At 47.3% G+C, this 27,317-nt stretch overlaps 2 protein-coding genes across 3 annotated transcripts; one reads left to right on the top strand and one right to left on the bottom strand.

Annotated features, from left to right (window-relative positions):
• Positions 1–461: 461 nt before the first annotated feature.
• On the bottom strand, positions 462–26,358 carry LOC309341592 (uncharacterized protein). The gene is made up of 5 exons (XM_081861291.1): positions 26,339–26,358; positions 17,409–17,572; positions 17,174–17,296; positions 4,568–4,675; positions 462–1,107 (listed from the first exon to the last, which is right to left on the bottom strand). Exons 2-5 carry the CDS (start codon positions 17,559–17,561, stop codon positions 745–747), a joined length of 747 nt encoding a protein of 248 aa, XP_081717417.1. The 5' UTR covers positions 17,562–17,572; positions 26,339–26,358; the 3' UTR covers positions 462–744.
• On the top strand, positions 22,335–27,175 carry LOC309341597 (DPY30 domain-containing protein 1-like). 2 transcript variants are annotated; one of them, XM_081861302.1, is made up of 6 exons: positions 22,335–22,489; positions 22,988–23,179; positions 23,797–23,919; positions 24,778–24,873; positions 25,567–25,683; positions 26,957–27,175. In XM_081861302.1, exons 2-6 carry the CDS (start codon positions 23,033–23,035, stop codon positions 27,008–27,010), a joined length of 537 nt encoding a protein of 178 aa, XP_081717428.1. In that variant the 5' UTR covers positions 22,335–22,489; positions 22,988–23,032; the 3' UTR covers positions 27,011–27,175. The 2 variants fall into 2 exon arrangements, with proteins under 2 accessions (XP_081717428.1, XP_081717427.1); XM_081861301.1 differs by having other exon boundaries at positions 22,345–22,504.
• The last annotated feature ends 142 nt before the right edge of the window (positions 27,176–27,317 follow it).

The following is a 27,317-nucleotide window of genomic DNA, read 5'->3' as shown; positions in this document are numbered from 1 at the left end:
CTGGCACTGCTACAGGTGGCGCCACATAATACCCGCTCTGCACTGGTAAGAAATCCATCTTCTAATATGGCAGCACCTATGCTATGGAACTCACTGCCTATTGACACCAGGCGGGCACCTTCACTACCCTTAGACAAGCATCCCCTGTATGTAGAATATTGGTGTGTGTTTTAATCTAGTTTTAGTTTATCACTGATCTTGTCTCAGATATTTTAATTACCTCTGTAAATATTCCTTTCTAGCTTCAACTTTCTAATTTAACAGGGAATGAGATAAAAGACCACAATGATTCATCTCCTGGTTTCCAAAGCTATGGCGACACCATCTGGTAGTTAGTGGAGACACAAAGATATGTGACAACCGCCATTGAGTTTTTAAGAAGCACAGTACAGTAGCTGAGTAAGTCTATCATGCACATCTCAAGAGTAATAAAGACTTGAAAAAGTGTAATGAAAACTGACAAATCTAGACCTGAAGTTTATTTGCGTGACCTTTTCCCTAATATGAAAATGTCAAAGTTAAAAGGACTCTTGCGGTTTAGTTCTACTGAAATCAACAACTGTAGTAAACACCTTGATCATCCACCCCAGAACACTGCAAGTTAGAGAAAGGGAAGAATCTAAAGCAACTCAGAAGCTGCTGCTTTCATTTTTGGGTCACAGTCCTATGCACAACATCTTGTGAGAAAGTCCTGCTGAACTCAATGGGACTTAATTCTGAGTAAACATAGTTAGGATTGCACTGTTACTCCAAATTCAGCTCTTGACTGGATCTGGATTCCTCATCTGGAGTGGCTTCTTCATCTTCCGTGTCATCTGTTTCTGTATCATGTTCATTCTGATTTACTTCATCATGTTCCAACCGGCTTTCACCTCCGTCATCCATCATCTCCTGCGGAATCCGATTAAAATCTTCATCCATGGTTATCTCTGTCAAGCCTTCCTGGAGAGTTGTGCTGATATTCTCCTCACCAGGTGTCTCACCCAATTCAGCCTTTACAACGCTGATGTAACCTTGATCCAACTTGTCTTCTAAGGTTTCTTTCTTTGACTCAGAAGTAGTTTCATGTTTTTCTGGAATCCTCACATCCTTCTCTTCTGTTCTCTTCTGTTAATACAAATCAACACCATATACATGAGCACAGGGACATACACCACCATGAAAATTCTCCTTTTGAAATCAGTTATAATAATTTAGGTTTCCCTAGCCACTCTGGGCGACTTCCAAGAAAATATTTAAAATACAATTATTTTGTAACAAAAATATTTAATAAATAATAAAATGTTCATAATAACTCAACCTCAGCCAAGGTAGTCTTTGGCCATAAGGATCTTCACTGAGTCCTCAAGCCAGCGTGGCATATGCTGGACTGTTTGGGCAAGGATGAATGCCCACCCAGAGAGGCAGTACTTTTTTACAACCCAATAAAGAATACTCCCTTATAAATAAAGTAAGAAAACAACGTTCTTATCTAGTGAACCTTCTGTTCTTATGAATACAGGCATTCCACCCACCCACTGACTCAAATGTTCACTTCCTCTCTCCTTATATTGGTTGTTCGCCTACTGATGATTGATTTCACACTTATAGTTTCCATTTGTTTTTGTTTTTCCTGTTTCAGGGTGATCCAACAGTGTTGTTGCATTTCTGCGTATGTTGCAGATGTTTCCATTTTTAAGTTAAGTTGGAGAGCGATAGGTAGCTACTCCGACTTTACAGGAAGTGGCCTTTCAACCTTGCCTTTCCAACCCCCAGTGTCGGACCTAACCCAGAATGGAACAGCCTATCTGCAACAACAAAAGTACACTAGATGAGAGCTTTGGTTATTTTTCCCTCCTGAACTGTACCTCTTCAGACTAGAGTTACAGTAGTAACACTGCATGTTTGAATTTTTCTAATAAAATTACCCTCCTTGCATGTCCAAGACTACAAAATTGGGGAGAATATTCATTATTTTGTGTGTGCAGGGTGCTTGGTATATACAGTGGTATATACAGTGGTAAACTCTCCTTTAGGGAAGCAACATCATGAGGTCACAGTGGCTTCCTCTCTCCTTTAAGGAGACATCATCATGAGGTCACTGGCTTTTTTCTCTCCAGGGAGGAAACATCATCATGAGGTCACTGGCCAGCCACCCTTCTTCCGGAAGGCAGCATCATCATGAGGTCACAGTGGCCAGCCTCTCTCCTTCAGAGAGGCATCATCATGAGGTCATAGTGGCTTTTTTCTCTCCTTTAGGGAGGCATCATCATGAGGTCACAGTGGCTTTTTTCTCTCCTTCAGGGAGGCAACAGTATCATGAGGTCACAGTGGATTTTTTCTCTCCTTTAGGGAAGCATAATCATGAGGTCACGGTGGCCAGCCTCTCTCCTTCAGGGAGGCAACAACAATATGAGGTCACAGTGGCTTTTTTCTCTCCCTTAGGGAGACATCATCATGAGGTCACAGTGGCTTTTTTCTCTCCTTTAGGGAAGCATCATCATCATGAGGTCACAGTGGCTTTTTTCTCTCCCTTAGGGAGACATAATCATGAGGTCACAGTGGCTTTTTTTCTCTCCTTTAGGGAAGCAACATCATCAAGAGATCACAATGGCCAGCATCTCTCCTTCAAGAGGGCAACATCATCATGAGGTCACAGTGGCTTTTCTCTCTCCTTTAGGAAGGCAACATCATCATGAGGTCACAGTGGCCAGCCTCCCTCCTTCCGCAAGGCAGCATCATCATGAGGTCACAGTGGCTTTTTTCTCTCCTTTAGGGAGGCAATATCAGCATGAGGTCACAGTGGCTAGCCTTTCTCCTGCAGGGAGGCAGCATTATCATGAGGTCACAGTGGCCAGCCTCTCTCCGTCATCATGAGGTCAGAGTGGCTTTTCTCTCTCCCTTAGGTAGGCATAATCATGGGGTCACAGTGGCTTTTTACTCTCCTTTAGGAAGGCAACATGATCATGAGGTCACAATGGCCAGCCTCTCTCCTTCCGCGAAGCATCATCATCATGAATTCACAGTGGCCAGCCACCCTCCTTCCTCAAGGCAGCATCATCATGAGGTCACAGTGGCCAGTCACCCTCCTTCCAGGAGGCATCATCATCATGATGTCACAGTGGCCAGCCTCTCTCTTTCAGGGAGGCAGCATCATCATGAGGTCACAATGGCCAGCCTCTCTCCTTCAAGGAGGCAGCATCATCATGATGTCACAGTGGCCAGCCTCTCTCCTTCAAGGAGGCAGCATCATCATGAGGTCACAGTGGCCAGCCTCTCTCCTTCAAGGAGGCATAAACTGTTAGGATATTTCCGTTCCACCTTAAAAGGGAGCAGGCTTTGTGAGTCACAGAGTCTGCGTATTTCCTGTTCACAGGAAGTTTATGTTTGTCTATTGCTTTCGTTTTCTCTCTGTGTCTGAGACATCGAAGCAGGCAGTCATGTTTTCTCTTTGTTCTGACCAACGCTGAATAAAGTTATAAATAATGCTCTCCTGAGTGCATCTTTCGCTGTGCGAACTCTGCTGATAAGAGCGTGCACCAGCTCTGGAATGTGGCAAGCTATTTCTGGAAGCTCGTGTCGCTAATTGACTGATACTGTATCTACGGGAGATCGATGGATCGTCCGGCATCGGCGTGGGGCCTTGATGGCTGATGTCTCCCTGGCAGTATCCTAACATAAACATCATGAGGTCACAGTGGCCAGCCACCCTCGTTCAGGCAGGCATCATCATCATGAGGTCACAGTGGCTTTTTTCTCTCCCTTATGGAGGCAGCATCATCATGAGGTTACAGTGGCCAGACTCTTTCCTTCAAGGAGGCAACATCATCATGAGATCACAGTGGACAGCCTCTCTCCTTTAGGGAGGCAGCATCATAATGAGGTCACAGTGGCTTTTTTCTCTCCTTCAGGGTGAAGAAGAGAGGCAAGTGGTGTATAGTCTGGGGAGGAGACTTTAATCTCATGACCTACATCTCTCCTCATCCAAAACTAATGTTATTCATTATAATATTATAAGCTTTTAGGATCTTGACACACCAATTAATTCCCTCTCTCTTTCAATTTATTTTATTCATCTGATTCCATGCATTGACTAGAGACTTAGATTTTAGACTCATACAATCTGCTCAGCTTCTTCCCTTTGTCCTAAGGTTCCCAGATGGAAGTGAGAAATGTCCATAAAAAATAATGGAGAAATTGAGGATTTCATTAGAGCTATAAGTGGCCAGCCACACACACCTGACTCCAAGCAATAGAGATAGGAAATACAGAGGAGCTCCTGTCTTAAATGTTCATTGTGAATCCAGAAATTCATTCACCAAACAATTAGTTACTCTGTTTTCTTATCTCGGTGCCCACGTTTTTGGAAGGTCACAGTTCGTGGAAGGTCATAGAGCAGTTACTTTATTTAAAAAGAAAGCTTTTTCATTTACACACTTTTATACTTCTGCATACCTGGGTATGCAGAAACTACTCCCTTATTTTTTGATGGCCTGATTTTACTCTCAAAGTGAAAAACTCAACCACCCAATTTCATTATTAAAAGGCAATTCTGAGACAATAAACCCACGTACATGTTGTTACTCACTTCATTTATATGATTTTTGTCAGTTTCTTCAATACTCTGCAGAACTGGTGCTCCATCCTTCCCAGATAACTCTGCAATTGTCTTCTTGGATTGCTGCTCTTTAATGATCTTTATAAAATAAAAATGTGATTTAGCTAATGTTACGGCAAAAATCCAGGTGCGGAGTTACCCTTGCCACCCGGCTCGTCGGACGGAGTCCGCGGGTCCTAGCGGAGAAATGAGCTCAGCCGGAGACAGGAGCAATAAACGGAGATCCAAAGTTTATTGCGCAACAGGTTCAAAATGGCATTGAACCCCGATAATGGGGCGACATAAACTTTTAAAAGTTCCCTCCAAGTCCCAGAATACAGTGCAGAAGACGTCACGAATACATCACAGAAAGGTGGGGTTACACAGATCAGCACTTCAGTAATGTGGGTGGAGGTTTACACAGATCAGCATTTCAGTAATGTAGGGGTAGCATGGATCAGCAGTACCGTAACGTAGAGGTAGCATGGATCAGCAGTTCCGTAACGTAGGGGTAGCACGGATCAGCAGTTCCGTAATGTAGGGGTAGCAGAAAGAAAGAAATATGCATAAACGTTCCCTGAGTACAGGTGATGGCAAGACAATGGTGGAGATATGCATCGCCCATCACCTGGCATTGCCCGGAGGAAGGGCTTGACGGAATGATTGGATCAGATTAAGGTCTTCCTGAGTACGTGACCTGCCGCTCAGGGGATTATAGCAGTGAGGCGGCAACATGGAGTCTCAGGGGATTATGGCAGTGAGGCGGCAACATGGAGTCCAGAGGGGAGAGAGTAGAATGATGTTAAAACGGAGAAAATCGGAGCTTTGGCTGATTTTATATCATTTTCCGAAGGTTTCGGCCGCCTCGCCGGCCAAGTGTATATTGTATATTGGAAACGGAAACAAATGGATACATTGTAACCTGTCTTTGACAGTTTTACGAGGTCGCTGGTTTCGGTTCCATTGTTCTCGCAGCGGGGAGCCGTCATCAGCTTGTCAGGGGGTTAAATGAGGCGTGCAAGAGCTCCCTGGGCTAGCTACTGCAGGGGAATGCACGCTCCTGATTGGCTGAGGCGCAGCCATTATAGTCAATGGAGGATGCAGTTCGAAACGGTCAACCCATAATAAAATAAGGCAAAGGAAAGGCATAGAAAAGAAGGGCTTATTCCGCCCGTATATGAAAGGAAGAATATCGTTTTATGGGGTCAAAGGGGTATAGTGTGGTGCTTGTGCAACAGTGTGGGGTTTCAGGAACTGGGCACCGTTAAGGTCATCGCCTCGGGCCCGCTTCGGAAAAGGGGGAGAACCAGAGAAAAGGTACCCCCCCTCCTCTCCTTCCGTATCAGTCCCCCATTCGGAGATAGATTTGCATTGAAGTTCTGTAGAACTTGCAAATCCTTTCTCCGCACCCTATACCCCTGTGATTTCGTACTCCCCTTCCCCCAGGTGTCTCATTTGCACATATTCAGGGAAGACGGGGGCGCTGTGGGAACGGGAATAGGCTCGGAGGGAAAGGGGGGCGGATGGAGCAGGACAGCGGAGAAGAGAGCAGCAAGGAGAGACACAGTGTATAGCACAGCAGAACACAAGGATGCAAAGGACTATAATAAGGGCAGTAAGCAATATCACCTTAAGCAGCTGTCGGAGCCATCCGAGCTTGGGTAGCCATCCCCATAAGTCCATGTCGGACAGTCCTTCATGTCGTATCTCATCCAGCTTCCCTGCCAGTTCATGAATATTGTTTAAATGTCCGGTGATATTCAAAGTCTGATCAGTCACGTATGTACAACACTCAGTGCCTATAAGGGCACATGTCCCTCCTTGACTGGACAGGAGAAAGTCCGTCGCAATCCTGGTCTGTAAACTAAGTTGTCTCACCTCTGACAGCTCCGACATCAAGGAATCTGTGATTTGGGTTGCCTCTTGCATGAACTTTAGAAGGATGTCGGTAAGCCGGAGAATGTCCACATGATTAGAGCCGGCCCCATAGGCAGGGAAGAGTGCTCGACCGACAGTTTCCCCATTAGCAGCGACATCGGACAGATCTGACAGCCCCTTCTGTTCTCTCTTATTCCTCTGTCTCCCAGGGGGTAGATGTGGGACTACCCTTATACCGGGGACAATGTACCCCACAAAGCAGGAACCAGACATATGTGGGCTCACCCAGGTGTATGCGCGATGGCCACATATCCAGAATAGGCCGCTGAGGTATGATTCCATCCGTCCGGACGCAAAGGCAAGCAACAGCATGGAGTCAGCGGGCTGAGGCTGCCAGGTTGGAGGGTGTCCGATAACGGTAGTCCAAGCAAGGGTGAGATTCGGGAATGTGTGGGATCCGGTCATATCAGTAACGGTGACATGGCCGGTGGGTAAGAGTTCTATGTTGGAGGTGCAAGTGCTGGACCCAATGAAAGTCCCTTCTCCGGTGAAAATGCGACACAGGGGTCCCTTTGTAGGGCCAGTAAGGTAGAGGTATTGGTGGGTCAGGTTCAGGGCAGTCAGGTTCCAAGAAGCGACGTCCCCAGACCGGAACTGTTCAGTGGTCACAGGTACCGGAACAAGGGGAAGACTTTGTTGGAGGTGGCTGGGTGCGTGTGCACATATCCAGCACTCCGGATAGGGTGCCTCTTTAGCCACCTGGCCAAGGAGTTTGATGTAAGAGTTCTGTTCCCAAGAGGAAAGGAGATCCTCCCCCGGAAGGGCAGGATCTATGCCGAGCTGGCGAGGTGCCGTGCCGAATGGATGAAGTGGGTCGGTGGTATTGAGGAGTCGCCTGTCCTTGGCTATGCCCCCGCACCTCAGGGGACCAACGTTATCCCAAGTGGGAGAGCGTGAGGGATGCGCCGGATGATACCACCCTTCTAAATACTCTGCCCCTCTCCAGTCGTGGGTGACCCCAAGGTTCCAGAGACAGCAAAATCCTCTCAGGCAAAGTCCTTGTAGTTGGGGTTTTCGGGGTTTTGGGGTCATGAGGAGGCATTGGAATCCGAAAATCAGGTTATCAGAGGGGTTTGTCGAATCGGTGTAAGATGAAGCGGCCCCTCCGTTTTCGACTGCGGTCCAATTTGGGTTCCTCAGGAGTTCGCCGTTGCCATAAAGGAAATGAGTTCCGTTCCTACAGGTGAGGCGGTAGTAGGAATGGTCAAGGGTGACTGCTGCTGACCCAATTCGATGTACGTATTTGTCCCGGATGAAAAGTTCCCAGTAATCGTTGTCAGTTAACCGGGGTACCAAGGAATGGCGCAGCAATGTCCGGGACTCTGGGAGGCAAAAGTCAAAGTCCCCCATTCGTGCGGGATTTGACTTTCCACCGGTTTCGACTCTATGATAGTCCATATAATGGTAGTCCGTGGTTAGTCCAGTGCAATGATCCATGGGTGTAGCTGGAGATCGGGCCAAAGTTCCATAGACGAGGGAGATGAAAGAGAGGTTCACAATCAAAGTGCGGGAATGGTGAGGCATTGTCAAGGGGAGGAGTTATCGAAAGGGAGTCGTCAAGAGGACTGTCGAAGGCGGACTTTCAGAGGAGCAAAGGGGCTGTCGAAGGCGCGCTGTCGAAGGAGCTGTCAAAGGCGCGCTGTCAAAGGAGCTGTCAAAGGCGCGCTGTCAAAGGAGCTGTCAAAGGCGCGCTGTCAAAGGAGCTGTCAAAGGCGCGCTGTCAAAGGAGCTGTCAAAGGCGCGCTGTCAAAGGAGCTGTCAAAGGCGCGCTGTCAAAGGAGCTGTCAAAGGCGCGCTGTCAAAGGAGCGGTCAAAGGCGCGCTGTCAAAGGAGCGGTCAAAGGCGCGCTGTCAAAGGAGCGGTCAAAGGCGCGCTGTCAAAGGAGCGGTCAAAGCCGCGCTGTCAAAGGAGCGGTCAAAGGCGCGCTGTCAAAGGAGCGGTCAAAGGCGCGCTGTCAAAGGAGCTGTCAAAGGCGCGCTGTCAAAGGAGCTGTCAAAGGCGCGCTGTCAAAGGAGCTGTCAAAGGCGCGCTGTCAAAGGAGCTGTCAAAGGCGCGCTGTCAAAGGAGCGGTCAAAGGCGCGCTGTCAAAGGAGCGGTCAAAGGCGCGCTGTCAAAGGAGCTGTCAAAGGCGCGCTGTCAAAGGAGCTGTCAAAGGCGCGCTGTCAAAGGAGCTGTCAAAGGCGCGCTGTCAAAGGAGCTGTCAAAGGCGCGCTGTCAAAGGAGCTGTCAAAGGCGCGCTGTCAAAGGAGCTGTCAAAGGCGCGCTGTCAAAGGAGCTGTCAAAGGCGCGCTGTCAAAGGAGCTGTCAAAGGCGCGCTGTCAAAGGAGCTGTCAAAGGCGCGCTGTCAAAGGAGCTGTCAAAGGCGCGCTGTCAAAGGAGCTGTCAAAGGCGCGCTGTCAAAGGAGCTGTCAAAGGCGCGCTGTCAAAGGAGCTGTCAAAGGCGCGCTGTCAAAGGAGCTGTCAAAGGCGCGCTGTCAAAGGGGATGTCAAAGGCGCGCTGTCAAAGGAGCTGTCAAAGGCGCGCTGTCAAAGGAGCTGTCAAAGGCGTTTCAAGCGTAGTTTGATAGAGTTGGGATCTGGGACGATCTCGGATGTCCAATTGGGTGGAGTTGCGTCTGGTCCGGTCTGTTGGGCCCGATTCTGGCCCCGATCCGGTCCGGTCTGTTGGGCCCGATTCTGGCCCCGATCTGGTCCGGTCTGTTGGGCCCGATTCTGGCCCCGATCCGGTCCGGTCTGTTGGGCCCGATTCTGGCCCCGATCTGGTCCGGTCTGTTGGTCGTCGTCGTCGTCAATGTATGAGGTTGGTGGAGTGGGGGGGGTCGAAAAGGTGAAGTCGTCGCCGACGTCTTCCTCCGTCTCCGTGGGGGGTGGCGATGACTTACATCTGGTGTGGTGTAACCATGAGTGTTTCTCACCTACTTTCACGGCGGTTGGCGATGTCAGGAGGATTTGGTAGGGGCCTTCCCACGCTGGTTGAAGGGGTGCCCTTTGGTAGACCTTGACTAGGATCCAATCGCCTGGTTCGAAGGAGTGGGCTTGGGCGTCGATGGGCAGGTTTTGTCCTTCGATAGCCGCGTAGTGGTGGAGACGTTGTAGCTGTGTCTGGAGCTGAATAACATAGTTAGTGAGCTCTGCTTCTCCTAGTTCAAGTTCTGAGAGTGGAAATAAAGTGTTATAAATGGGAGGGGGTCTCCCAAATAAAAGTTCATATGGAGATAGTTTCAGTGGTCCAGTTGGGGCACTCCGTATATTGTGGAGAACTAGTGGAAGTGCGTTTACCCATTTCAGCCCAGTGAGTTTGCATAGCTTTCCTAATTGTGTTTTAACTTCCTGGTTCATGCGCTCTACTTGGCCTGAAGACTGTGGGTGATAAGGTGTATGAAGGTCCCATTTTATTTGTAGGGCTTTGGCCACCAGTTGTACTATTTGAGCTGTGAAATGGGTTCCTCGGTCGCTGTCTAGTCGACGGGGTACCCCAAATCGAGGGATAATGTCCTGTAGGAGGGCCCTGGCCACTACAGAGGCGGTGGGTTTCTTGCAGGGAAATCCCTCTACCCAGGAGGAGAGTTTATCGACTATGATCAAGGCGTGTTTGAAACCCTGACAGTGTGGTAAGTCGATAAAATCTAATTGCAGACTTTCGAAAGGGACGAATGCCCATAGCCTGGCTCCTGGCGGTGCTCTGGGTTGTCGTTTGGGGTTAAAGGAGCTGCAGGTAACACAGTTCTTTGACGCGGTCGTGGCTGCGACTGCAAGTCCGGGAGCGTACCAGGATCTTTTAACATGTTCTATCAGTCTCCCTTTTCCCCAGTGTGTACGTTGATGGAGGACCCTCACTAATTTTGGAACCCAGGCCTTTGGAAGGACAGTTCTGCCATCAGGGAGAACCCAAACGTCATTTTGTTCGATTGCGCCCACAGAGCGCCAGAGAGTCTTTTCTTCTTCGGGGGCTTCTTTGTAAATTTGTGTGGGATCTATGTTGAGTGGGATTTGTAAGGCTTGGAATTCTGATTCGTTGTTAGGGGGGCGGAGTGCGGCTGATTGGGCTGCTCTATCAGCTCGCCTGTTACCCCTCGAGATAGGGTCTTTACCACGGGTGTGAGCCTTACAATGGACCACTGCGATTGCGGTAGGTAGGTGGATAGCAGTCAGTAGTCTCTCTACCAAGGCGGAATGTGAAATTTTAGAACCCGCAGCGGTTAGGAAGCCTCTTTGTAACCATATCTGCCCCGTTGTATGGACTAGTCCGAAACAGTATTTACTGTCGGTGTAGATCGTAGTTCGCTTGCCTTCACTGATCTCACAGGCACGTATGAGTGCTATTAACTCTGCAGCTTGGGCACTGTATTGCGGGTTTATCGGATTAGATTCTACTACTTCAAAGTCCGTGACTACAGCGTATCCTGTTTTCCTTTCTCCTTCCACAACTTTTGAACTACCGTCTGTATAGAGTATTAAGTCTGGGTTTTCTAAGGGTAGGTGATCTAGGTCCTCTCTGGGTTTCTCGGCTTGGCGGACTATGGTCGCGCAGTCATGGTGTGGGGTTCCATCCTCGGGAAGAGGAAGAAGGGTGGCTGGGTTGAGGGAGTTAACTCTCTTTATAGTGACGTTTGATGGTGTTAGTAGAAGAGCTTCATATTTATTTAGTCGAGAGTTTGAAAAATGATGACAGCCTCTCAGAGTTAATAGGGTGGAGACGGAGTGGGGCACATGGACGGTGATTTCATGTCCCAGGACCGTTTCCTGAGCCTTTTCAAGGAGGATCGCGGCGGCGGCTATGGCTCTTAGGCAGCTTACTGCCCCTTTTGCGGTGGTGTCTAATTGAAGACTATAGTATGCTACGGGTCTTTCTTGGTCTCGGAATGGCTGAGTCAATACCCCTGAGGCTACCCCCATTTGTTCATGGATAAACAAGTTAAATGGGATCCTGTAGTCGGGTAAGCCTAGGGCAGGGGCGGACCTCAATTCTCGCTTTAATCGTTCAAAAGATTTGTATGCCTCTTCTTCCCAGACTAGGGTGTCTGGATGATCTTGGCGGGTCATTGCGGATAGGGGTTTTGTTATTTCGCTATAACCCGCGATCCAGGCTCTGCAGAAGCCAGCCATTCCTAAAAATCCTCGAAGTTGTCGTTTAGTTTTTGGAAGGGGAATTTTAGTGACTGCTTCGATCCTATCGGTTGCTAAGCTTCGGGTGCCTACTCCTAGGATATGCCCGAGGTACTTAACTTCTTGTTTGCAGTATTGCAACTTTTTTGGTGATACTTTGTGTCCCTTTCTGGCTAATTCCGAAAGGAGATGCTTGGTGTCTTTCTTACATGCTTCCTCACTGGTGGAACAAAGGAGGAGGTCATCTACGTAAAGCAAGAGGGCGGAGCTTGCTGGGAGATGGATATCTTGTAAATCTTGGTGTAAGATGGCCGAAAATATTGCAGGTGATTCCACATATCCTTGGGGTAGTCTCGTCCAAGTTAATTGACTGGGTCCCCAGGTAAAAGCGAAAAGGAATTGGCTAGCTGGGTCCAGGGGAATACTAAAGAAAGCGGAACACAGGTCTGCAGCAGTGTACCATTTGGTTTCTGCTGGAATGGCGTTCAAGAGGGAGTTTGGGTTGCCCACTACTGGATGGCGGGGAATCACGAATTGATTCACCAGCCTCAAGTCCTGTACAAAACGGTACCGTACTGGGGCGCCCTCTGTCGATGGTTTCTTTACTGGGAGTACCGGAGTATTACATGGGGATGCACAGGGAATCAAGATGCCTTTCTCTAGGAAGTCCTCTATCATAGGAGTTAGTCCCTCGATGGCTTCCTTGGGCAACGGATATTGTTTGGTACATGGAAAGGGCAAGTCGGTTCTGTAGGTGATCTTTACTGGGGCTGCCGACAATAGGAGGCCTACTGAGGTTGACTCCGTGCCCCATAGAGAGGAGGGCAAGTCACTTTCCAGTTCGGGAGGGAGTTCCGGAAATTGCCTGTCAGTTTTTGTTTCTTCAATTATCCCTTGGAAGGCGGGAATGGATTCCTCTGGCATGTATAAGTAGATGCCTTCTTCGGAACATTTAATGGTTGCGTTTAATTTACAAAGTAGGTCCCTTCCTAAGAGGTTTACTGGGCTGCTCGTTAAAAGGAAGGTATGTTCAGCCAGTAGGGGTCCAAGGGTGACTTTAGTCGGACGTGATAATGGACAAGTACGGGGTATCCCATCCAGACCCATGACCTTTCTTGTCTCCAAACTTGGTTCTAAGTGGCTATCAGTTAAGGTGGAGAAGGTAGCTCCGGTGTCTAATAGACATTGATATGGATGGCCGTCTATTTCAATAGTACAAAACGGTTCGTCGGAGGACAACGTTAGAACTGGGCAGATTGTTTGGGTTTGATTGGGATCCCCTTCTAATTGTCAATAATTCTCTTGGTCATCTGGAGGGGGTTGGTTAGGGGGGTGTAAGGGAGGTGCTGTGGCGTTCGTCCACGGGTGTGTGGATGGAGTGACTGCGGGCATTTGGGTCCTTGGTCCTGGTAGGGGTCTTTGGTTTTGAGTAGGCGCGTTTGGAGGCGGTGGTGGTTTGTAAGGGGCGGGAGCCGTCTGAGGATTATAGGCGACGGGCGGTGGGTTTCCATATCCATGGGTTGTTTTAGGATGCGGTGTAGCGTAAACTGTGTTATTGAGGTAGGGGCAAAACCTTCTAATGTGTCCCTCTTCTTGACAATAAAAGCATCCGCTGGTAGTAGGTCCCCAGGGTCTATGGGGATTGGAAGACCCTCCTCCCCGTATTCCTTTTCCTCGGGCGAAACCCCTGCCCCTGTTGGGGTTTAACTCCATGCTGAGGGCAAGGACTCGTTCAACTTCAGACTTAGGATCTTTTTTCTTCCTCTCGTCCCGTGAATTATATACTGATTTAGCGCTGTCACTATTACTTCGTGCTGGGAGTTCTCTGGGTCTATCCCTCCCCAGGTCTTTATGGCGGACACCAATCTTGTATAATAATCAGACGGGTGTTCATTCGCCCCTTGTAGCACGGTTTGGACTTTCGTCCAATTGACGGTGCGTTGTCCAGCGGCCTTAATGCCGTCCAAAATGGCCTTTTTAAACAAATTTAGGCACCATATCCCATTTGTAGTGTTATAGTCCCATGTTGGTTCGGTGCGGAGGCATTGGGCCGTGAGTGCTTCTAACCCTGCTGGACGACCTGTCTGGTAATCTGGGAGTTCAATCGCTTCGCCAGCTTTGGCTAAAATATCCGCTTTCTCGGCCTCGTTGAAAAGCGCGTTCAAAAGAACGTGTACATCTGGCCAGGTCGGTTTATGGGTTGAAAATATCGCGCTAACCTGGCGGTGACATTTATCCGGGTCGTCTCTTAATGATGGCATTTGATTCGACCAAGTTACTAAATCTGCCGTATAGAATGGTTGGTGGGTATATACCATTCGGGGGGGTCCGTCTGGCTGTAACGGCGGGATCGGCAAAGCCCTTAAGGGCATCTGGACGGCTGTAGAGTCCGGTTGCCTTGACGTTGTTGGGGCCCCTTCAGGTCTGTCTAAGGGGTTTGAGCCTTCTAGAGTAGCATTTTGTATTTCTCTGGTTAAGGAATTGATGTTTTCTGAGATAGTGTTCTGTATTTCTCTTACTCGTGCTAAAGGGCTAGTGTTTTCTGCGGTAGCACCTTGTGCCTCCCTGGTTCTTGCCTGGGAGCTAAGATTTTCTGAGGTGGCACTCTGCATCCCTCTGGTCCGTTGTCTGGTCATTATTTGGTTCGCCCCCCCCCCCGTGCTCCTTGTTCCCCTGTCTCTTCGCTGCTATCGTTACCACCCTGGTCATTGTCCTGACCGTCGCTTGGGGCGGGTGGGGCGTTTTGCCTGTAGTAGAAGGGGATGAGTGCTTGTTCCACAGAATCGTCTATAGGGTGCCCTTCGTAAGGGGGGGGCAGAGACGGCCTTCCATGATTTAAGATAGGCAGTTGGTAGGTCGTAGCTCCCTTTGTAACTTGGAGCAATCCTCTGACTGTTTCAAAGGCGGCTAGGTAGTCTAGTTGACGAGGTCTTTCTTCTATCAAATAGTTTCTTAGGTATTTCAGGCGACCTTCATTAAAAGAGCCTCCTGTTGGCCAGCGCAACTCAGGCTTCGCGTTGGCAGTCCCGGCAGGCCAGGTTTCTTTACATAGATCTTCTAATTTCTGCCTCGATAACAAGTTGTGCCCGGGAATAGACTTCCAATAAGAGATGACAAATTCAAGAGGGGAGTCGGGGTCTCTCTGGGATTCGGATGGCTTCCTTGAAGCCTTCCTCCCGGAGTGAGTCCGCTCATGCTTGGAAGCTTGGGTACCCATTTTGTTCACGCGTGTCTGGGTAAGAGAGGGAGAAGGGAGGTCGTTAGGGTTTACTTAGGGGTAAGAGGGTTTTCAATAAGGGGTTTGAGAGCTCTTTTCTACTTATTCCTTATTTCCTTCCTTTCTTAATTTCAATTCCTGGGGTTCCTTTTCCACTCTGCCAAGTCCCGCCCAATCCTCCCTGGGCTATGCCTCCTGGCAACCTCCTACCTATCGTCAATCTCAGGAAGAGGGGCCCTACTGAACGCCCGCGCAGTGCGGTGCCAGATCGGGTGATCCCTTGATAGAGTTTCGAACGGAAAATCCCCCTTGCTTTCGGAAGCGGGCTCACGCACGATTCACGTGTTACGTGGCTCGACCGGTGCGGCTGGGATTGGTACAGACAGCAAGACCCCTTCCTGCCCCCTCCGTAAGGGCGCTCGGGAAGTTCGGAAAAGAATTCCAGCCCCTTGCTCTCAACTAGGATGTCCGTTGCGGGGAGTCGGCTATCTTTTCAAGCCGGGTCTCTCCGTCTTATTTTCGGACCCTAATTGGTGCGGCTGACTGGAGAGTTTGGGAGAAGAAGGAGATAGAGCTCAGAACCCCCCTTTGGGTCGAGCGGTGGTCCACGTTACCTCTCGCCGAACGGACCAAGAGAAGTAGGGTGAGAGAGATCGATAGAGAAGAGGGCAGAGAATTCAGTTGCCAGGAGATTCCAACCCCCTTATCCACCAGTGCACTGGGTTTCTCTACTATACTCACGAGTCTTCAACGTTGATCCCGGGATCGATGAATATGCCGGCCGGATTCCTTTTGCTCCCCGGCTGAACCCCTGGGGCGTTCGATTACCGCCCGGGAGATGGCCGGGGGTCCTAAGGATCTTCCCAGGCAAATGGCCTGGTGCCGGCTGAAGACTTCGGGGCCCCCGGTCAGCAACACGGGAGAACCGCCTGGCCCCACGTTGGGCGCCAAATGTTACGGCAAAAATCCAGGTGCGGAGTTACCCTTGCCACCCGGCTCGTCGGACGGAGTCCGCGGGTCCTAGCGGAGAAATGAGCTCAGCCGGAGACAGGAGCAATAAACGGAGATCCAAAGTTTATTGCGCAACAGGTTCAAAATGGCATTGAACCCCGATAATGGGGCGACATAAACTTTTAAAAGTTCCCTCCAAGTCCCAGAATACAGTGCAGAAGACGTCACGAATACATCACAGAAAGGTGGGGTTACACAGATCAGCACTTCAGTAATGTGGGTGGAGGTTTACACAGATCAGCATTTCAGTAATGTAGGGGTAGCATGGATCAGCAGTACCGTAACGTAGAGGTAGCATGGATCAGCAGTTCCGTAACGTAGGGGTAGCACGGATCAGCAGTTCCGTAATGTAGGGGTAGCAGAAAGAAAGAAATATGCATAAACGTTCCCTGAGTACAGGTGATGGCAAGACAATGGTGGAGATATGCATCGCCCATCACCTGGCATTGCCCGGAGGAAGGGCTTGACGGAATGATTGGATCAGATTAAGGTCTTCCTGAGTACGTGACCTGCCGCTCAGGGGATTATAGCAGTGAGGCGGCAACATGGAGTCTCAGGGGATTATGGCAGTGAGGCGGCAACATGGAGTCCAGAGGGGAGAGAGTAGAATGATGTTAAAACGGAGAAAATCGGAGCTTTGGCTGATTTTATATCATTTTCCGAAGGTTTCGGCCGCCTCGCCGGCCAAGTGTATATTGTATATTGGAAACGGAAACAAATGGATACATTGTAACCTGTCTTTGACAGTTTTACGAGGTCGCTGGTTTCGGTTCCATTGTTCTCGCAGCGGGGAGCCGTCATCAGCTTGTCAGGGGGTTAAATGAGGCGTGCAAGAGCTCCCTGGGCTAGCTACTGCAGGGGAATGCACGCTCCTGATTGGCTGAGGCGCAGCCATTATAGTCAATGGAGGATGCAGTTCGAAACGGTCAACCCATAATAAAATAAGGCAAAGGAAAGGCATAGAAAAGAAGGGCTTATTCCGCCCGTATATGAAAGGAAGAATATCGTTTTATGGGGTCAAAGGGGTATAGTGTGGTGCTTGTGCAACAGTGTGGGGTTTCAGGAACTGGGCACCGTTAAGGTCATCGCCTCGGGCCCGCTTCGGAAAAGGGGGAGAACCAGAGAAAAGGTACCCCCCCTCCTCTCCTTCCGTATCACTAACTAAAACAAATGATTGATGGTGTCTCAGCCACTCATCATTTAAAACCCAATAGCCATTCACTACAATGGTATTACTGGCTTATTTTGGGCCCTCTGCTTTCATTACAGATCATCTCACCTATTCATATGGTAAACTTAATATTGCTTAGGAAAGGGTTTCAGACCTGCTGCTGTTTTTCAAATTTCTTGGCAACCAGGAGCTCTTCTGCTTTCAGCTTTTCTATCCTCTTCGCTTCTGCAAGGGCTTCTTCATGCTCACGTTCCAGCTCGGCCCTCTCTACCCTCCTCTAAAAAAAGCACAAAGTATTGGGGAAACGCACAAAGGATTAATGGAAATCCTGTCTCCTTGATGCTAGCTTTCTTCAGCATTTGCTTTTAAATTAAGAAAAGATGCATTACCTTTTCTTCTTCATTTAATCTGTTCTTGTAGTTGTAAATAAAGTGTGCCAGGAAATCGATTGGGTCCACAGGCCGACGGTCCGCCGCTTCTGCAAGTCCCTCAGCCAAACATCTTCCTATGCGTTCCTTGAGGTATTTCACATCCATCCCCATCTTGTGCCAAGCTCTGCATGGGTATGGTACATTGGGTGAACTCTTGCCAGATCACATCCCTTCCTTCCAAGTTAATAAAATCAATGTTCCGGAAATAATTCCCAAGATCCTGCACTCTAATCAGGTTTCTTTACCTTCCGTCCTCCCTGCACTTTCATACATCTCAGCTGTATTTTCAAAGCATACTTTGCTTTCTGCAGCGAATGAAAACATTGTTATAATTTATTAAATTTGTAATATATATGGGTATAGATAGTTAGTAGGGACGCGGGTGGCGCTGTGGGTTAAACCACAGAGCATAGGACTCGCCAATCAGAAAGTCGGCGGTTCAAATCCCCGTGATGGGGTGAGCTCCTGTTGCTCAGTCCCTACTCCTGCCCACCTAGCAGTTCAAAAGCATGTCAAAGTGCAAGTAGATAAATAGGTACCGCCTATTTGGGGCAAGGGAAGCGGGTGGCGCTGTGGGTTAAACCACAGAGCCTAGGACTTGCCGATCAGAAGGTCGGTGGTTCGAATCCCCGCAACGGGGTGAGCGCCCGTTGCTCGGTCCCTACTCCTGCCCACCTAGCAGTTCAAAAGCATGTCAAAGTGCAAGTAGATAAATAGGTACCGCTCCAGCGGGAAGGTAAAACAGTGTTTCCGTGTGCTGCTCTGGTTCGCCAGAAGCAGCTTAGTCATGCTGGCCACATGACCCGGAAGCTGTACGCCGGCTCCCTTGGCCAATAAAGCGAGATGAGCGTTGCAACCCCAGAGTCGGCCACGACTGGACCCAATGGTCAGGGGTCCCTTTACCTTTATAGATAGTTACCGGAGCTAAACCAGTTGGCAGAAGAAGCTGCCCTGCCGATGCACCTCTGCATGCACAGGAGGGATGCTGGAAGAGGCCTCCCACAAATCCAATGGGAGATAAATACAGTGGTACCTCTGGTTAAGTACTTAATTCATTCCGGAGGTCCGTTCTTAACCTGAAACTGTTCTTAACCTGAGGTACCACTTTAGCTAATGGGGCCTCCTGCTGTCGCCGCGCCGCCGGAGCACGATTTCTGTTCTCATCCTGAAGCAAAGTTCTTAATCCGAGGTACTATTTCTGGATTAGCGGAGTCTGTAACCTGAAATGTATGTAACCCAAGGTACCACTGTATATGCAAAAGGAGCAGGAAAAAGAGAAGAGACCAGTCATAGAATCATAGAATTGGAAGGGACCCTGAGGATCATCTAGTCCAACCCCTTGCAATGCAGGAATACGCAGATGTCCCATACAGGGATCGAACCTGCAACCTTGGCATTATCAGCACCACACTCTAACCCACTGAGCCAACCAGTTACTTAATATTTGAATAGCACAATGATCACATCACCTTGGCGATCCTGACAGCCCTTCACAGGAACTATGGCTACACTCATTTGGTGGAGCATGCGACTCTTAATCTCAGTGCTGTGGGTTCGAGCCCCACCTTGCAGGGGGGTGGATTAGATGACCCTCAGGGCCCCTTCCAACTCCATGATTGAGTGTGTGATTCTATTAACACCCCTGATCATTCCTTTTCCAAAGACTTGGTAAGAAACTGTGATTGCTAACCGGTGGGTGCCCCAAAGATTAAAAGGTAAAGGTACCCCTGACCATTAGGTCCAGTCATGACTGACTCTGGGGTTGCGGCACTCATCTCGCTTTACTGGCCGAGGGAGCTGGCGTCCAGCTTTCGGGTCATGTGGCCAGCATGACTAAGCCGCTTCTGGTGAACCAGAGCAGCACACGGAAACGCCGTTTACCTTCCCGCTGGAGCGGTACCTATTTATCTACTTGCACTTTGACATGCTTTTGAACTGCTAGGTGGGCAGGAGCAGGGACCGAGCAACGGGCGCTCACCCCGTTGCGGGGATTCGAACCGCCGACCTTCTGATCGGCAAGTCCTAGGCTCTGTGGTTTAACCCACAGCGCCACCCGCGTCCCTTGCCCCAAAGATTGGGGAACGCCAAACAAAGCCTTACCTTTTACGGGACAAAAGAGAAAAAGTTCTAAAACTTTGCAAGGAAGCCTTTTGCAACGCAGCCAATTAAATAAACCATTTATTTTTAAAGTCTACTTAAAAATTAATTCAGAAAAAAAAAGAAGAAATGTGTGCCCGGTACAGAATTTTTTAATTTTTCTTTAGGTAGCTTTATAAAAGACATTAATGCTACTAGCCCTCCAAAGTAAATAAATAAATCTGCACCGTATCACTATCCAGCCAAGCGCCCCTTCGAATCCGCTTAAGTTTCGCCGGACTGCACGCTACCTTATGGGGTCCGATCGCGAGGGTTCGGGTTCTCCGTCTCCTAGCAACCGGGACGCCTTACTCGGCACAGCCCCGCCCACGAGGCGGAGCAGTACGTCCACAAGCGTCTCGGCTGCGCGCGCACGTGCTGCTTCTGCCGTCTCATTGGCTTAATCGCCGCACTCCTACTGTTTCCGTCTCCCGGCATCAAAAGAGATAAGAAGCGGGGGTTAAAAAGAAGAGAAGCCCTGCTGCTGTCGTCTTCAGGGTCCCGTTCCGTCTCCCTGCCTGCAGCAGAGAGATAGGAAAGGAGAGAGACAGAGACAGAGAATCCCTTTGTTCTCGTCGGGATATCCTGTTTTGTGTATTATTACCGTGGAAACAGAAAAGCACACTAGCTGGTTGTACATGAGATGGACATAGGAGGAGATAGCAGAGCCCAATTCTCCAGGACTGGAAGGCGCTGCTGTGCAAGAAGAGTTCGAGCTTGAACCCAACTACGCAGCACGATTTTTGAAATGGTTAATTTTTAAACAACATTTTTGCTTATTGAAAGTATTTACGACCCGCTCTTCATTCAAAAGTGCCAGGGTGGAAATGTACACAGTGTAAACCAAAATTTGACCATATATATATATATATATATATATATACACAGCCAAAAACTCAAAACAAAATATAGACTTCAGTTACAAATGAAACCAGTACCCGCAGCAGAAATTCAAATGCGCAATACACCTCACCCATTCCCAGATGCCTGGGTTGTAAGCCAGAAAGCACTGTCCGTGTACTATTTCAGTCTATAGCTTTTATGTATTAGAATCAGAATTGTAGAGTCGGAAGGGACCCTGAGGATCATCTAGTCCAACCCCCTGCTATGCAGGAATATGCAGCTGTGCCATAGAAGGATCGAACCTGCAACCTCGGCGTTATCAGCACCATGCTCTAACCAGCTGAGTTACACATTGAGAACCTGGATTGAAAAGTAACTAACAGCTAAATCCAGTGCTTTTTTTCTTGGGGGACACAGGGGGACGCATACCCCTAAACATTTTGTGAATCTAAGTTTGGCTTCATTGAGGGGGAGTATTTCAATATAAGTAGGAAAATGAGAGTACCCCTAAACATTTTTTTAAGGGAAAAAAATCACTGACTAAATACAATATGCAGTTACCCTGAACTGAGCCCCAATGTATCCAATTGGGGCTTACTACATGGTATGTTAAACCTGCAACTGTAAGCAGCATTGGATAAAGTTGTGTTTATTGTTCAGTAACCATGCATAGGATTGGACTGTAACATTTGAGGCCAGGGACATTTAATGCAAAATAGTGATTAAAAGCATTTGGCCCAGCTCCACTTGAGAGTAATCACTATTCTAGGATTTCTAAAGAAAAGTGCAGTACAAAAGCCTGCACAAACTTGCATGAGAAAGAAATGTGGTGGTAGAACACTCCTCACAGATTGCTGTGGAAGTCCACCAGCTATTTCTGAACATCTGTATTTGTGAACACTTGGTGTGCCCAACAGAAGTTGTATCACTTCTGTATGTGTCCCCTTCCTTCTTTGGTGTTGTTGCATGTCACTCCAATCTTCAAGCAGTGCAAGATAACAGGTGTTCCCCCGGGGTTCATGTTTCCTTTTGGAATGAAACACAGTGGAGACTATGGTGTCTTTATGATATATGGGTTTTTCACACTGAGCCTACAATCCCAGCCTCATCACCCTTTTTTCTCCCATAACTGCAGCCTTGGACTCAAACAGACATCAAACAGTGCTCTCTGACACTTTCTCCACCTTGCTACGTTACTTCTAGGTCCTATCACTGCTCTGAATCTTTCTACTCTAAATCCTGGCTTTATCTGTTGAAGGAAGGACCCCCACCCACCTGCTGTCTCACACCAAACCCCTTAATCCCCCTTAATGGCTTGTCACAGAAGCTATCACCCTCACTAGGAGGCTAGCTTGGCTATTCCATGAATTGGAAGCCTTGATTAAATTCTAACACTTGCTGGATCCAGGGATTAGAGGGGTCTGGCACCCAGTTTAACAGCCTAAACAGTGTGTATGATTCCTACCTTTTGGTTGCAGCTGCTAATTGGCTAAGGGAACCACTTAGCTGTATATACTGGAGGCTGAAATTAGCATTAATTTATTGATAGATGCTTGTATAATGTGGGTCAAAACAAGTACCTGTCATTTCTTGTTGCAAGTGGAATACTGATGTGTTTACCTTAGAGGAAAGGAAAGGAATAAAAGGGTTTTTTAACCTATCTTTCAAAGGTGGAGGTTTGTTTTTAAAAGCATTCCTTTTCTGAATACAGTAATGTTCAAGCTTATAAATTACCCACATTAATACAGATATCCAAATATAAAGTAATGCAGTGTAAACATTTCAACTTCATATATTCCTTTTTCCAATTGATAACAATAAAAAACACAAAGAAATACTATCTATCCAAGAAGGAAGGAGATACAGAATCTTCAGGGAGATAGCAGCATAGGGCTAGAACACTGGTCCGTTGCTAGGATACCAAACATCAGCACCCAGACTTAACTGTTTCCATCTTTGGATACACACAGAGCTTATTTTTCTAGACAAGAGTGAAGAAAATACCAGCAAGGGTTTGGTCACCCTTGCATCAGGAACAAAGTTGTCCTCTTCATATGAGTGTGAGTTGTCTTTTAGTAAGTACTCTTTCCATGTTCTTAAGTAGTAGATATCAAATGGCAGTTTAGTACCTACTTAGTTTGAATAGGCTCTGGAATCTGCATTGAGCTAATTCAACTGAAGGTCAGTTTACACATCAATGTGGTTGGATTACCTACCATGGGCCTGATCCATCCCAAAGTCTGGCTTCTGTTCTGTTCTGTGGCTCCTGTCCACTTTCACGGGGCTTATGCAGAAGGATTTCAGGGGTGGATAGCACTAACCTGAAACAAACTCTTAGGAATTGCAGCCTTTAAGTTCTACAGAGCAAGCCTTTAATCATAGATTTCCACCCAGGTCAAAGCTAGCTATTAATTTATTGGTTTCTTTAAATATCTTGGCAATTTTTTGCCAACCTTTACCAACTGGTAAAGGTTGTCAAAGCAGCTTACATTACTGTAATGTACATCTATTATTCAAAATGTTTTCCTCCTCCTCCCACTGCTTGCCTCCATTTTTAGATCCAAAAGGACTAATTGCCGTCACAGATACTTGGAGAACTGAAAATGGAGACTGCATATCTCAAAAAATGCCTAGGCAGATGCTTGGCAGAGGGCCTTGCCGAGGTGGCAGAACGTCGGCCAGCAGACCCAATCCTGTACTTGGCATGGTGGATTTATAAATATCGAAAAAATATGGATGATGCACTTCATGTGAGTCTTCTGCTTCTACACTTAATATTGTCAGGCTCTTCAAATATTAAATGCTAATGCTGGTTATTATATTAGGGGAACAGTCTTGTGTGTGTTAAGTGAAAACACAAGTATCGGCTTTGCATCATTTGATGCTTGCTGAATGGCCAGTTGATAATCCTAGAGCCATGAATGAGATAACACATACTTTCAGGGCAGGAGCTAAAATTACTTCGTTCCCATTCCCTGTCCTGGCATTCCTGTTATTAAATTAAAGGTGTTCACTACTGCCATTGTTAATAATGCTTGAGCAGAGCTTTACACCATAGAGATGTCAAGGCTGAGCTATGCCCCTTTCTGCAGCTAGAGAAAGTCCTCAACAAGCAAAATTTTCCATTTTTTAAATTTTAATTTATTAATATTATTATTAGGCTGGGAACTGCACTCCTGCTTGCTCTGCTTGCATATTTGTAAGCAGACAAGATATTACTGTAAAGTCCAGATACTTTTGCTTAGCAATAGATCTGAGCCTCTCATTTTCTGTCGCCTGAACTTTTTGCTACTCAGGGATGTGAAACTCTGTATCTCCTTTTCTATTTTCTCTTATGCTGACTTTTTAAAAAAACAATCATTTCCAGAGGAAACTGGAAAGGGAAGATCTGGAGCGAGAGCGTGAGGAGGCCAAAAGAGAACTGGAAATGATCGAAAGAATGAAGGAAGAAGAACTTTTGTTTCAGCAGAAGCTTGAAGAAGAGAGGCAGGTAGGGCAGAGTAACCAAATAGAGAAACAGTCAAAAAGCCCAAGCTGCGTGTGAGTGCTTCCAGAAGGGGGCATTATTATAAAGATCTGATATTTCCCCCCTTTGTGGCTAGCATCCACACATTCCTGAGGACCAGGGGGTAACCGGAGCCTTCCATTTTATGAACAGAAGAGCATTGTGCCTGCAACAAGGGATTCTTTTGAATGTTCTGAGGTTATACATTGATAATTTTTGAGAACTCATATCTCAGAGATGAATTAAGAGACACTGGCAGGGTTTGTAAAGTTTGGGCAGAAATGTACTTTTGCGCTAGCTAATGCAATTTCATTTAATACACCTGTACAAGTCTTCTGAGAAGTAAATCTGGCTGAGTTCGGTAGGCTTTACTTCGCGGTACCTGTGTATAGGATTGCAGCCTTTGTGTTCCCCATGTGTGGATGGGCGGATATTTTTCCTTTGGCTGATCTCTAATCCCAACCCACAATTCATAAATCAAAGCCAACTGGTCCTTTTTAAATGATATAAACTATTTATTCATACATAGGTGGGGGGGGGGACCCTTGATTAAACATGGAACGAAGGCATAAGATTTTAAATTTTTCTGTGACCTTAAAGCAAGGAAGTGCAAAATTATATGATTTTTACTTTCATTGACCAATCTAAACTGAACACCAGAGAAGTTGGCTCAGTTTGCACACAATGCTAAGTCGGCTGGTGGGTCTCATTTTTTTTAATGCCACCCCCCCTCCCACCTGCCATGCAAAAACTCCCTGCAAATCAAGAAGAAAGAAAAAGACTAGCACATCAAGGGAGAAATTCCTTTTCACCAACTTGCACTTTTGCATGATATGGCTGCAGGCACAAATGGAACGAGAAAGGGAAGAACAAGAGAGATTAGAGAGAGAAAGAGAAGAGCAGCTTCTATTGGAGCAGAAACTACAAGCAGAGTTGGAGGTAGGATAAAATGTCATTGATGATCATTTCTATTTTCCATGCCAACACTCATCAAATAGCCGTCTCCCAAACTATGTTCCAGCAGCTTTGAATGGCTTGTTTCTCCTGTGATCTGCCCCCCCCCCAAGTGTTCTTGCCTCCTGCATTAGAAGTTTGGTGAACATCTAGGTTAGGAGAGCCAAGCAAACCATGGTCAAGGATGAGTTTGCACATAAAGCCAAGCCATAGTTGTTTTCCCATCCTTTAAAACAGGACATGTGCAATAACAATAAGAGCCAGTAGCTGCTGGGCAGTGGAGCAGGGGGAAGTTACATATCACCAATTTATTTAAATTATTCCCGAAGAAGACATTTTTATGCTTTCGTCGAAAAACAAGCAACCATTTAATCAGTCAGAATTGGCCTCTGCTGACTATGGTGGCTCATTGTCTTAGTCACATTGCTCAGAGAATAGAGGGAGGAATTCAGTGGGTCTCAAGTGCTGCTGTGTGTCTCAAACAGGTCCCATTTGTTTCAATGAAATTTTTGTGCACAGGAGATACTGCCCATTCAGCTCAATGGTCTGAGAAAGGAGCTGGGGAATGGCTTGCACCTTGATTTTCATGTGCTCACATATTTACGGCTTTGTTCAGCTGAATACGTCGTAAAATCGCTTGGCTTTGCCGTGGTATTGAAAATGGAATTTGAATTGTAGGCAAAGGCAGCTGCTGAGAAAGAGACACCGTCGAAAACCTTAGCTGAGCTGACTGACAAATATGGGGCTCCTCATCTGAGCAGAGTTGACGAGATAGATGAAATTGAACAATCTGACGTAAGTACGACCAGATTCCTCTAAGAAGGCCACTAGCAAGACACGAAGGCAGGAGCCCTTTCCTGTTGCTCCTCTCCAGTGACTGGTTTTCATTGACATTTTGCCTCTGAATGTAGAGATCCCATGGCGTTGTTGGTTTCATATGACCAACAGTCTTATTATCCTCCGTGAATTTTCCTAATCCCCTTTTACAGCTACTTAAGTAGTGACCACCATCGCCATATCCTCTGGAAGTTAGTTCTCCTTTCCAGTGCGTGATTCCATTGAGAGCGTGAGCTACTGGTGTGACACTCATGCCAGGGTTTCTGGAATACTAGAGTGTGGGCAGAAAGCAAGGAGAGCGGTGCTGCTCACCTCTGCTCCTCTTCTGGGGCAGTCATTTTCAAGCGTTTTGTCTCCGGAGGACCGATACTTGCACATGGTCTGGGTGAGTGGAGGGAGGAGATAACCTCAGTCCCATCCCTCCTGAAGTGGCAAAATGCAAGGATCCAGTAATGAGAGAATACTCTCTGGTGCCCTGGTTATTATAGGGCCAAACTAGATATGATGGCAGAAAATCTGCCACAAACACAACAAAAAAGCAAGGGGTTTTTTGCTAATAAAGGGAGTGGTTGAATAAAATATATAGAGAGATCTCCCCCTATCTGATGCTTACCTACCTGAAATATACTCAGAGTCCTGCAGTGATTTCATGCTCTTTATCGCAGCTTGTAAAACAGTGGTTGAATTGCCCCCCAAACCTCAGGCTTTTATATACATTATTTACGCAATGAGTCCCATCTGATTGGCTGATTCTGCTTCCTTCCTGGAGCCTGATTGGTCTTTTCCTGCAGGCCAATCAGTTGTTGCATTCTCCGATCCTACCAGCCTAATAGGCTGATTAACTTCCTCCTAGAGCCTGATTGGTCTTCTCCTGCAAGCCAATCAGTTGTTGCATTCTAGGATCCTACCTGCCTATTGTTCTAGGATCCAAACTTACTACATAACATTCCCTGCAACGATCTCTCTAGGCAACTTTTCCCCAGTTGAACTCATTTCTGATATTAAAATAATGGAATTGCAGAATCGTGGAACTGGGAGGGACCCCGGGTATCATCTGATAAATTCTAAGAAACACCCCCTGAAATGTTTGGGTTGAGTTTTTGTTCACTGAGTAGTCTGACAGCCATTTAAACACTTTTTTTTTTTTTTGCTTTTTCACAGATCATCTTAAGAGTTCCAATAAACGATAACTTTCTCTCTTTCTCCTCCCCTCTTTTTTCTTGACTTCTAGCATGCACTGACTACAGTAGCTGAGACAGAGGAAGGAGAAGAGTCGCCTGTTTGAGAGATATCTTTCTCACCTGCAGCTGTTTATTCCAGAAACTTCAAGGGCTGCTACAGATGTGGATGGTTGGTATCTGTTTTAGGGCTACTGATACAATGAATTAATGCAGCTAAAGAGCAAACTCCCACCACCAAAATATAAAATAAAAGCAAGTTGTATAAGGTAGTCCCTATTTGCTTACTGGACGAAGCGGTGCCTTCATGTACAATAAAACCCAATCACTAGTTGGGAATAAATAGAACTAAGAGCCCAATAGCAAGACCTGGTTCAAGTTAGGATGGTCCTCTCTGTTGTATTGGCACTGAGG

The sequence above is a fragment of the Podarcis erhardii genome, assembly GCF_964252035.2.
Source record: "Podarcis erhardii genome assembly, chromosome: 5".
In the NCBI taxonomy this organism is placed as follows: Eukaryota; Metazoa; Chordata; class Lepidosauria; order Squamata; family Lacertidae; genus Podarcis; species Podarcis erhardii.
The sequence above is the reverse complement of the archived record's forward strand: the minus strand, read 5'-3'. Positions and strand labels throughout refer to the sequence as shown.

What these genes read in the sequence shown, in the direction of transcription:
- LOC309341597 (XM_081861302.1), top strand. Translation starts at nt 23,033, where the DNA reads ATGGAGACTGCATATCTCAAAAAATGCCTAGGCAGATGCTTGGCAGAG. An exon ending in ATATGGATGATGCACTTCAT is followed by an intron (nt 23,180 to 23,796) that starts GTGAGTCTTCTG and finishes AATCATTTCCAG; the next exon opens with AGGAAACTGGAAAGGGAAGA. An exon ending in ATGAAATTGAACAATCTGAC is followed by an intron (nt 25,684 to 26,956) that starts GTAAGTACGACC and finishes CTTGACTTCTAG; the next exon opens with CATGCACTGACTACAGTAGC.
- LOC309341592 (XM_081861291.1), bottom strand. Translation starts at nt 17,561, where the DNA reads ATGGGGATGGATGTGAAATACCTCAAGGAACGCATAGGAAGATGTTTG. An exon ending in GATTAAATGAAGAAGAAAAG is followed by an intron (nt 17,297 to 17,408) that starts GTAATGCATCTT and finishes TGCTTTTTTTAG; the next exon opens with AGGAGGGTAGAGAGGGCCGA. An exon ending in ACAAAAATCATATAAATGAA is followed by an intron (nt 1,108 to 4,567) that starts GTGAGTAACAAC and finishes TTGTATTAACAG; the next exon opens with AAGAGAACAGAAGAGAAGGA.